The sequence below is a fragment of the Ascidia mentula genome, chromosome 3 (genome assembly GCF_947561715.1).
Source record: "Ascidia mentula chromosome 3, kaAscMent1.1, whole genome shotgun sequence".
NCBI lineage: Eukaryota > Metazoa > Chordata > Ascidiacea > Phlebobranchia > Ascidiidae > Ascidia > Ascidia mentula.
Window position 1 is genome coordinate 6,220,187 of NC_138568.1, and position 12,288 is coordinate 6,232,474.

The 12,288-nt window shown below is 37.1% G+C and overlaps 1 protein-coding gene across 1 annotated transcript; it reads right to left on the reverse strand.

Moving 5' to 3' along the window:
• Positions 1–248: 248 nt before the first annotated feature.
• Positions 249–10,749, reverse strand: LOC145893974 (transcriptional regulator protein Pur-beta-like). The gene is made up of 10 exons (XM_082982395.1): positions 10,602–10,749; positions 8,896–9,032; positions 8,219–8,347; positions 7,798–7,901; positions 7,624–7,703; positions 5,754–5,863; positions 3,462–3,546; positions 3,119–3,261; positions 2,723–2,853; positions 249–2,371 (listed from the first exon to the last, which is right to left on the reverse strand). Exons 1-9 carry the CDS (start codon positions 10,642–10,644, stop codon positions 2,767–2,769), a joined length of 918 nt encoding a protein of 305 aa, XP_082838521.1. The 5' UTR covers positions 10,645–10,749; the 3' UTR covers positions 249–2,371; positions 2,723–2,766.
• Between the last annotated feature and the right edge of the window lie 1,539 nt (positions 10,750–12,288).

Below are 12,288 nucleotides of genomic sequence, written 5' to 3' on the forward strand. Positions count from 1 at the left end.
AAATGTCAAATATAGCAATAAAACTGATTCTTCGGTAATAAAGCTGACTCGATCCGGCAATGATAAAGTCTTCTTGAGCTGAATTTCTTACAAGATGTGTTGCAAGAACCTGGTCGCAACTTTGCGCGTATGCACCAAAAACCTAAGATACCGTCGAATAATGCATTACAAACACTGACAAGTTTAAAAAAAAAGTATGTGATTTGGGAATTAACATGACTGCAATCTATTAGTCAACAAAACCGATCTACATTAAACATCACTTTATTGTAATGTACAGCTATACGTATACGCACCAACTCCTTGACCATGGGATTTGAGACAATATATATGTATATGGAAACAAAAAATGAAAACGTGGCTACTGAAACTACATAAGAGCGGTCCCGTGCCGCTTGCAACCCACAACACCAGGTTTGCACAACCATGCTAGAACGGCGCCAAAACGACTGAATACGGTTGTGAGCAGGCTTGCGAGGCCTGTGCAAAATGCTGTCCTCGTACACACAAAGATACAATGAGCGTTCATGCTACGGTCAAATATTTACTATTACATATAGCTAGATAATTTGTTTCATACTATGTCCACGAGCGGTGTATTTTTTACTGTGAGTGCAGTTGTTAATAGTGTTGGCGGGTTAGGGGTAGCGGCTGTTAACAGTTATTTGATGGTCGTTCGTGGTTAAGTTGCAAAATACGAAGACGAGCGTGGGGCTTTGATACTTTTTTGTAAAAACACACACACACACTCACACGCGCACGGGCAATATACACAACACAAAAAAAACGCTGAACTAAGCATGACTAAGCGCTTTGCCGCGCCGAACAAAAACGTGTACTCTTGTTTGTGCGGCCGGTGAAACAAAAACGCGCTGCTTTTTAGCAATTGCCTAAAAGAAAACGTCACGCCGCGGCGGGGAACTCCCGCAAATAAGGCTGGCAAGCCAAGATTGTTTTTAACAATTAGGGTTCGGTACCTTGAGTTGCTGATCAATGTGGCAGTTGGGGAAGAGTCAAAATTAATACACGGCATTGGAAACATGCAACAAGTTTAGAATAAAGAGGCAACTGTTATTTGGGGATCAACTCCGCAGTTCTCAAGATATGATGGAGAAGTTGACTTGTTTCATAAAACGTGATGAGGAGAATGATTTTCAATTGCTCTGCGGCAAGACCAAAACCATAACGCCAACAAACAAAAACGGACACGGCGGGAGCACATGGGAACTTTTAACACCTCCGTCCTAGGGACAGATGCGTGACTGGTAAAACGAAATGAAGCGTGACGGAACTGACAGAGCGGAGCAAATAAAAGGGTGGACAGTGACAAACTAATAGTTTAAACACATGTTTATGTATATCTTGTACAACGTTCAGTGAGGCGGACAACGCGAAGTCTACGTACATAGGGCGCTTGCTAACGATTAATGCAAGTTGTTGTTTAAAAAGTAGCACTCCGGATAATAACAGTCATATGGGGGTTGGAAAACAGCAATGGAAATAAGAGTAATAACCGGGTACAAAGCAAGGCGCTGACATCAGGGCATCTCTATTTAGGGTTGATAGCAATAGTAAATATTAAAATGAATGCAGGAACACAGTTGTCGATGAGATAAAACCGAACTAGAGATCTAATTTGGAACAATGTTTTTTGGGGACGTTTTCGAGAGTCATTTTTGTTGGGAATATTCAAATTATTAAATGCAAAAACGTTATTTATCCAGTTTTATCATATGATAATAGTTTTATTTTTTGTCATTTACCATGAAAAATATGACACAAAAATTCGCACACCGTTTGTAATGCTTCGGTAATACTGAAAACGCTTGCCGAAACTGAACGATTCCAGTTACTAGCGGGTGTGAGGAGGTTGACAAAAAAAAACTAAAAAATGTACATCTACATACGGGTTAAGGGACCATGCGTTACTCTGTCCACTAGCTCAAATACCACACATAAACTTGCTCAACTACAGCAAGGAATCAGTTCTTGCCCCTACAAACCGACTGTAACGTAATTTTACGTGTTATATTTTGTCGCAACACCGACAAAAACAGTGAATTTAGGATTTAATATGCCAAAAACTGTCAGCTTCCAGTCTGGAGTTAATAAAACCTATGTAAGGCAATGTCCCAGCTCCAATACAACTAAACACAACACTACAACCGTTAACGTACAATACACGCATACACCAGCATGCTGGGAACAGAGATCTACGTCAGGCGGGATGACGTCACAGCCCCCAGTTGTTCTGAAGATGACGCTGGACACCATGTCATTGTAAAGAAAAATGAGCAACGGGGTTGGGTTAAAATCGCAAAAATCTGGTGTTTACGGGAGTTTTGTTGGCGGCGTGTGCGTAAAGAGGAATCTGTGGAGAGAAAAAATGGAGGTTTTTGTGTTTTGTTGTTAAGAGAAAACTCGTGTAACTTGTGTACAGTCGCTAATCAAAGCTAATAATTTTCTGTAGTTCATTTTCCACATTTGTCATACGCGAGTTAGCCTTGCGCCGTTTCGAAAATACTTTTCCACCTACGTTCAAGCAATCTCCACACAAAAACAGGAAACAAAGGTGGTACCGGGATAATGCGTACGATCCCCTTTAACCAAAGCATTTTATTCAACTTTTCCAGTCACATTTAAATACCCTGGGGGAAAAAATTCTTCAGAAACAAACTGCAACAAATATACAGCAAAAAAATGTGGACACCTCCAGTCTTACCCCATGGTCTTTACAAAATCATGCTTGATTTGACGTCATATCGTTTAATCGGCCTTGGCTGTGTCGTCATCGTCGACGTCATCCGTGTCGTCAGCACGACGTCGCCGCCCCGCGCTCTCGTATTCTTCCGGCTAAATTGATAGTTTAACGTTTAAAACATGGTAATTAACATCCGACATGTGAAGAAATGGGACAAAATATCACAGCAACTATTGTTCAAAATGTTAAGGTAAATTTGTAAGGGTGTTTGGCGTAATTGGTCTTTTCACATGTGCTTTGAGTTGGAGTACAGCGACTTGTTACACCAAATGCAATATCGCACAATATTCCGCCAAAGCAACGGGTATGTATGCAACATTAGTTATGAAAGTAACTCGTTCTTCAAAGGTTACTGACCTCATCTGCATCCTTGGCCGGGCCCTCTTCAGAGGTTGTTCCCTCCCGTTCTTGTTGTGCTCCAACCTGCTCATAATACTCCTCCATTTGCTTCGACGTCACGTTCAAATAATCCGCGAATTCCTTCCAAAACCTCTCCGGAACTAAGTTGGGTAAAAAACGGTTTGATAATCCGTCATATCTTTTGAGTCTATTGCTCATTAACAAGCGTTAAAGTAGGAATATGGAAGTTACTTCGTAACTAAGGGGCTTCTTAAAAAATAGTACCACTGTTTCGGCAATCAGGTTTATCACGAGCAGCTAAGTGACCGAAGACCTATCAGTTATGCCACTAAGTACTTACTTGTAATGGCAGAACGATAGTAACGAGTTTGCTCGGTCACACGTAGAAACACGCCACGTTGATTCTGACCCACATCCATAAAGAACTGCATAAAACAGTTTGTTTCAATACACTGATTGTAAATACACACAGGTCTTTATATGTGACAACTACACATCCGTACAATGATTAAACATTATTATTCGTCGTCACACATGACTTCATTCAAAACATCGAGCTGCTTTATGGTGTATGACTTTATAGGAACTCCAGAAAAGGGGCCACTGCCATTCGATTAGGCGATATATACACTTCAAAACAACAAATAGTCCCAAAATGGCACGCTACATTACGCCTATGTAACGCAACGTGTTCCAACAATGGTTATTAGTCAATTACCTCTTAAATGGTCTATGGATGGCGAAAGCCCCATGCCCATGGCATTGGTGAAAGGTTGTTAATAGGTTAAAACCAAATACTGAAGTTTCAAGCACTCATGCCACAATGACATAGCGTTTCTTTAACCCAATATGGGCTGGTCCATTCAAATTAATCCAGTGGAGTTGCTGATTTTTTACCAAACTTGAAGCCGGATCACACATCCCATATATATTTTTTGAAAAAAGCCATTTTCACGATGTTCGAATACTGATTTATTCAGGTTTAAAAAGCGCAAGTCCGAAATCTCAAACAGCCAACAATGGATGGAGAACCAGCTTTATGAAAACCGAAAGATCACTGGAATGCACCAAAGCACAAATAGAGCCCAAAAGCATGACAGTGTCCAGGGTCGTGTAAAGGAAAATAAGAAAAAACATCGTTCCAGGATATCTGATCTGAGAGTGATTTCTATGGGTGTCAAATAACAATCGAATATCAAGATAGCAAATTGAACTTCTAATTGGTGAATAAACATGCACTTTGCGTTGCCCATCGCCCTTTGCACTGAAATGGGCGAGTCTCCAATAATTGTTTGCTGCCAACAAACGTAACACCGACGGCAATTTTTTTCCAGTCATTCGTCAACTTCTCCATACAATGTATGTTATGTTAATAACAGTTAATAATTGAGAGTCAAGTTAATAAATCTCATGACCCCGCTGCTTGACCTTACCCAGAAGTAAAAAAAACGACAAAATAACGAAAAGAAGTTCCATACGATATCGTATTTACGGTACTGGATTATCAGCCGCGGTTACAAAAGAAAATTTTCAGCATAAATCGATGGGTTACATTTTTAATGCCACCTTTGTCTGCCTCTCTGTTAATTGAGTTTCGTTTTCATCCTGCTATGGCGTACCAATACGTCAACAGAGATTTGAACGCTCAGGACTATCTGCCTGTCGCGCAATTTTGAATGACAGATTTGGTGACAACACTTGTTTTTCACATTTCATATTACATTTGCATGTAGCCACCAATCGAGTACATGCATTATGTAAACAACAAACTTAGCAGATGTATTTAAAGTTACAAACGCAAGTGTGCAGACAATATTATGCATGTTTACCGGGCACGGAAAGTGCAAAGTGGCCTTGGCAATCTTATTGCGACCCAAATGCCATCACAAGAGGGCATTAGAGCCACTTGGAAGGACAAGAACAGACGCATCCACGCCAAACATGCCACTTTCCGGCACTTCACAACCCACGCCACCACTATTCCACTCACTACGTTCATTATGCCGGCACTGATAGCTTGTCCATGGTGGAATGTTTCCTGCCAAATTCCAGCTGTAGCGTTTGCCAAATATTTGCATTTCAATTTGTTAATTTTGTTCAGACCACGTCATGTGCCAAAGTGCTTTATTAGCTAAATTCAAACAATTTGTGGAATTCGCAAAAAGTTACAAGCAAATAATATATAGAATATGCAGTATTTATAATGTGTGGCAGCCACAACATTACAACTATATTTGGGTTACCGATTCATTTTGGCACAAGGGTTTACAGGTTCCAGTAGCATAAGCCTTTACACACATGCCACATACTGAACATGTTATTTCCAGCATGAAGGCGTACTGACAGCTAGAAAGACTTAAAGAACCACAGATGCACTGACAAGTGGTGGTCCCTAGAGACGAAAATTACCAGTCAGCAGATGCATGCCTTTGTTCATTGGTGTTGTGGATATCACAAACACTGGATAATCGGGAGTTCAACGATCACTTGCACAGGAATTCAGAACTCTTTATTACATACAAGTCCACAATTAACAAATTCTGATCAATGGTTTTAATAGATAAAATAAATGAATCAGAAAATGAGCGAGATATGGACCAGAAATACAAACACAATTTAAAATATTTTTTACCTGTTTCGAGCGGCGAGTTCCAATAGTTTGGGATGGGGGCAGCTCGACCATATCGTCACTGCCATACTCGTCAATCAGTCCAGTCAGCGAGTCACGGAACTCGACCATCCCTTAACAGATCATTTATTAAAATAATGACGCATTGACTGCCATCTGTCAAATTCTTTGAAGACCTTGGTAGTTGGATTGCCACAATTCACATATCACAGACATTTAATAATTTATGTATAAAGTGTATATGCATTTACCAATTGACTTACAGCCAGTGTAAGTTATATATAGTCATTACAGATGCAAGTCATGTCACAGAAAGTCCACTTTAACCAACAATAACCACACTTCAAACACAGTGCTGCATGTTTAAAAATTATACATTAACTTTTAGTGCCAACAGGCAAATTAATTTAAATATAACAGGCAAAGCTAGCAATGATACTGAACTGTTTATGGGTATGTCTGTAGACCATGGGTGTGCAAATTTTAGCACAAAAAATATATGAGACCACAGACTTTTACCATTCTAATTGACTTTGTAAGAAAAAAAACTTTCAATTAGCATTTCAATTTTAACCATACATTGTGAGGGACCCACTGCATGATGAAAATTTTTTTTAACTGTGGTCGTGGTAAAATGTACAGTAATATAGGGACCCTTTTGAAATCAGAGTGAGCCAATTGTATGGACAATTTGAGTAATGGAAATTAGTACATGGCAATGACTTCATAGATATTTATCAAAACATAAGGTTATGTTGAAACATGTAAACTTATTGAATTTGCAATCGAAGTTATATGAAGTTACTGAAAACGAAAAGCCTTCTGTGGACCACAAAATTTGAGTTCACAACCTACACATTGGACCTGCAGAATAATGGAAGATAATTTTTATATATATAACTTGTTTGATTGCTTAAAAATATGATTCAGTTAATTTCCAAAAGGAAATACAATGGTCAAGGATTTAACAAAAGCCAGTGGGCATTGGTACAATGCGAATGCACTAAATATGCAGACACTAAAAACTCAATTTAATTAAACAAAATAAAAACATCACAATTTCTACAACAAGAGGAAATGACAGGAAATGGTAGGAACCGACCATACAAACATATATATACAAAACCATTGAATTACTTTGAAAACATCATATTTTAATGTTTACTTCAAAAAATTGCCAACATGACCCCAATTGTTCAAAGTTGTTTGTTGGGCAGTGTGTGGAATTACAAACAAAAGCAGTATGTGCAAAATCCCTGGACCTTCTGCACCACTTGTAAAAACAAAAGAATTTTCGTTTTTCAAAATTTTTTTTTTGTTTCATACAAACACAATTTGTAAATGCCAGTGTGAATGTACCATTAAATAACACACCACTTATGAATTATTCACAACAGTGGTCCATGTGCAGGTCACTTAAATCTTTTCCATAAACTAAAGGCCTACAAAAATCAATTGCCACCCCCCAAGTCCCCACCGACTGCATATTCCCAGGTGCACAAAAGGGCAGCTGCATGCAACAGCAGATGTATTTCCTTCTTAGTTTCCACTACTTTTAACTACCTGTATATTTTACAACTACAACATGTCATGAATCTGTGAACATATCAACAAATACACCAACATCTCACAAATGTCCATCTCAGGCAGTCTTACGTTTGTGAAAAACAAAGTATCTTTTATTTCTGAACAACTAGCCTTTGGGCAAAAACAAATGAAAATTTTTATTGTGAGGCTCATTTAGGGTTATGGCGTGAAACGTGGGTAAAATAAAATCTACATTCCAGTTTCTTTGGAATTACAATTCATCTAGCAGCAATAACAATACCAAGTATACAAACACGCTCTATCAACGTGTTTTGCCTAATCTTACCTTGGGCAGGTATAGCTATCTGTGGTGGCATCTGTGGACGACCATCATGAGTATGTTGGTTGAAGTCCTGCTGAGTTTGACTGTGCAAAAAAATAGTTAATTACATTAACCCATGATTGTTTTTTTTTGCCTATTGGCATTAGCAAAGTGCTATACATGACCCAAAAAACTTACCGGACACGCAAATATCTGCCACGCTGGTTTTCTTTGAGATCCAAGAAGTAACGCTTGTTGCCACGAGTAATTCGGTCAGATTTCAAAGCTACTCTTCTTTCCTCCTGCAGAGATTGACCAAATTTAGAGTTTGGGGATAATGCAGAAAATTTTCCCAGGTAACAAAACAAGGTTTTCTTTGCAAATGAAAATCTTTTCTAAGGGCACGTTGCACAACTTTCAAAACTTGATTCAGGTTATTAAAAAACTTACGTCAAAATGCAGTTTATTTTGTAAATAAATGTTTTGCTTAAAATCATCATCATTTTTAATGACAAAACAGAAAACACAACCGTCAAAAGTGAAACTTCCTCCGTTCCCTCCTTACTTAAAGATACAAGCGATCACAGTAGTAATCACATTTTCAGTATTTATTATTCACCTGTGGTGTGTCAGGGTTGGTTGGTCCAAGCGTAGAGTAATGTTCAATGAAGTCTCCCAACATATTGCGGAACTCATTGGCTATCGACATCGACAACAACAAGCGATTCTTACTCCCACCTGGTGTTACCTGAGTTAAGTCAACATAGGTATATTGGATGTTGGTATTTGCTGTTGAGGGACAATAAATGAAAACCACTTGGCCAATATATATTCAACAACCAATGTGTTTCCTTGTTTTCAAATGTGCTAACAACAAACGTATCATAAAAACACAGATATAACTGAATAATCGCAGTTAAATTTTTTATGTATATGTTTCACAGTGTGATAAAATAAGGGCTTATGTTGCACTACTAATGGTAATGCTAATGACAACATTTTTATTTCACTTTCATTTTAAACCATTTGTCGATTTGACAAATACCATTTGTCAGGATATTTGTCAAATATTTTATCACAGGTGTGCTTACTGCTTAGGTATGCAAAAATTGGTAAGTTGGTTAACAATTGATAAATATTTTAAAGAACAAAAAATTTGAAAAATACGTGCATACAAAAAATGGTTTTAAAGCTCTACTGTTGGAATTATGACTTCCTATCTTATGTCATACATGGTGATTAAATTAAAATCACTTAAAATAAAACATGGCTTAAAAATATTGATGGAACTGAGACCTCTGCAATCTTAATGAACCGCCCTCTAATGTTTTGCTTGACGTCCAGGTAAAACCTTTTATTCTGGATGTAAACCATCTTCGAAGCCAACTCTACGGTATCCACCTGTGGCTGTCCCTGGTTGTACTGCCTGGCACCTGTTCAAACAAAGGAAACAACATTACTTAATGTCGCGTTTCATTACAGACTGCTTCAAAGAAAAAAGAATGATTAATATGTGTAACAGTTGAATTGTTATGACATTACAGCATACTCCACACAGAACATTGCACCATATATATATACATATATACACCATATACTTGAGGTAAATATTGTATTTTAAAAAAACATATATACAGTTACATCATATATTTGAGGTAAATATTGTAATATTACAACTCCACCCCCCCCCCCAAAAAAAAAAAATACAACACATGATTCCTTAAAAGGTTATATTATATACATGTTGTGTTACTTTAGGTTGACCAGCATATTCAACTAAACAAACACATATTTCACCCACACATCAACATGAAATGAATTCACGTCTGAAATACCAAAAACTGTATCAGATTACCATTGATTTAATGATAAACTTTGTTATTTTTACTTCTCAACTGAATTCTTTCACAACAAGAACACAGCTCAACATTTTCCAGTACAATACATAAATGCAAAATAATTAGGGATAAGATTTGGTTAAAATTTTATTGCGGCAGTTTTTAGCAAAAGAATGAGACTTATTAAATTTATGTTGCATGCCATTGCCAACAAACATTTTTGAGCAAGCTGCATTTGCCATAAATTTAAATTTTCTACCTTGCTACACTTTATGAAATATTGGTGGTGGGGCAACATCTGGGTGTTTGGGCTTACAAAATTTTACATAAACTTAAAAGCAACACTTTGAACATTTTACATAATTGCATGGTATTTGGCTATTGTTTAATATATATGCATCCCTAACAGCTGACAGTGTTACAATGACAAGGAGGAAATAAAATTGTGAAAGAAGGAAATAAGTAAGTAAAATACATCCACAGATGTTTGTCAATTGCTTAGCTGGGCACAAAATACCCCACACAATTTAAACAACAGAACAATAGAAACTGAAATCCAACTCATTTGCATATTTGAAATGATTCAATGGAAAAAGTTTTATTGTTTAAATAGGGGTTTACCTTTACTGTTACAAGTAATCTTTTATATATATGCACATAGTTGTTAAAAATAATTTCAACAAAGTGAGCATTGGTATGTTTGACCTTTTACGGGAAATGTGTGGTGTTCTAACTACCACAGAAATGTAACTTCTTAATGCCTATATGTTAAACATGATTTTTCATTATAATAGACCACTGTTTTACCCAGCTGTTGTGTACATACACCACATATGCACAGGTGCACACATATATACATCATGAAAGTCCATGGTATAAGTGTGATGTGCAATGGTTTTCAGGGTAAACTATGTGCAAAACATGTGCATAGGAATGAAAGAAACTTGTAATCAAGCCATTCTACAATGTCTGGATTGCGAAGCCTGCAAACCTAAACATACATACATCCATACATAGTAATGTTATATAAAACAAAACCATTCACAGTCAGAAGGATGAACCCAAAGGTGAAGAATACAAAGGGATGTAACTATTGTAGGCACCTTTGTGCATCAAATATTGCATGATAACTTACAATGGACAGAAAGTGTAAAGAAAACAAACCTCCTTTCGAATCTCCCTCCCCGCTTCCTTCGTGTTCTGCCATGATTTCTTTGGTTTTATTTCAAATACAACTCACTTCAAACTCATCCCGTAACCCACAAAAATCCACAACCGTTGTCCCTAGCCCACAACTAAAACCTAGCACTCTTAACCTACAAAAGCAGTGACAACTCATATGACACAAAAGGATGAGAATTGTCGAGGTTAACACAACACAAATTGAATAATTTTAACATAAAATTTCTAAAACCATCTTTGACAGTATTAGAACTTTTTTGCAAAATAAATGTGCAGTTTCAATATTTATAGAAGAAAACAATTACAATAGTTCATTTTTAGCAGAAACAATATATGTATATATAAAAAAAACTGAGGAAATGCATAATTAATCCATTATCCAAGTCAGTAAAATGTAAAACACAGTATGCATTGAGATACAATTTTAAGCACTATTAAGGGTTGAGGCTTGGGTCATGTTGTGTCCATTTAAAGATACATTTAATCGTCACAAAAAATGCAAGTCATGGCTCCAACAAAACAATACCCGAGTAAACAATGGATAAACATATATATAACATATATATACTGTACGGTTCAACTGAATACATCAAGGTTGACCGGGTTTCTAGAATTTGTAAGGTTTACTGAGTCAACAAGAACAGGGTATAAGTATAGGCTGAGTTAAACCTCCCTAATCTAAACATCCAACCCCAACCCTGACAAACACGGAAAACAAAACCCTACCAATCTAGGAAACCCTACAATTTTAAACGGAACCGTGTAATATGGCCATTGTTAACAATTTCGTTGTCAAGAACATACAGAATATTGTTTATATATGTTACTGGGTTCTTTCAGCAAAAACTAATAGCAAAAGTTTCTCCTGTTGTAATTTTACAAAGGAAATCTATTAAGTTCTTGATGGTGATGGCAATGTCAAATTAGGTGGTAGATTATTAGTGTAATGAAATTTTACCACTGCATAAACGTACCCTACAGACATAGACTTCCGATAACTGAATGTTTAGAGACTTTGTTCACCATTAAATATGTTACGCAACCAACTATCACCAACAGAAGCCAACACTCACACCGCGGCGCGCAAAGCGTTCGGCAAACTCTTGCTGGTGCAACAAAATAATAGGGACAGTGGGGTTAAAGGTCGCACAAAACGCACCCTAATGGCGCATGTATATATAAAGTAAATTTTAATGATAATAAGGCAGATATTCATGTTTCTATTTTATTATAAAAGTGCAAAACAAAAAATTGTACAAGAAATAATTTTGGAGTGAACGAAATAAATCACAAATAAAGTCTACCGCCATTATTATCAACAACATCAGCGCAGTAGTAAATCAAAGTAAAAATGTATATTTACACCTTTAAACAAATATTAAACATGTCAAGCAAAAAATAATAATGCAATAAAACCAATGTATTGACGCATATGAGTGTAACTCGATTTATGTACGCCATATAGTTTGGTCGACGTTGAGGTCGATATCTTCAACAAAATTTGGTTGTGGAATTACGATGCCACCGTCTCTGCAATGTTACCAAGAAGTGTAGGGAAGTGGTTCATCTTCATCCATCGACAGGAGTTTTAGGATGAATTGCCGCTGTACAAAACATGCAGAAATTACGTCATCGCCCGATGACGCAACGGGTGACCATGTTTGCACTA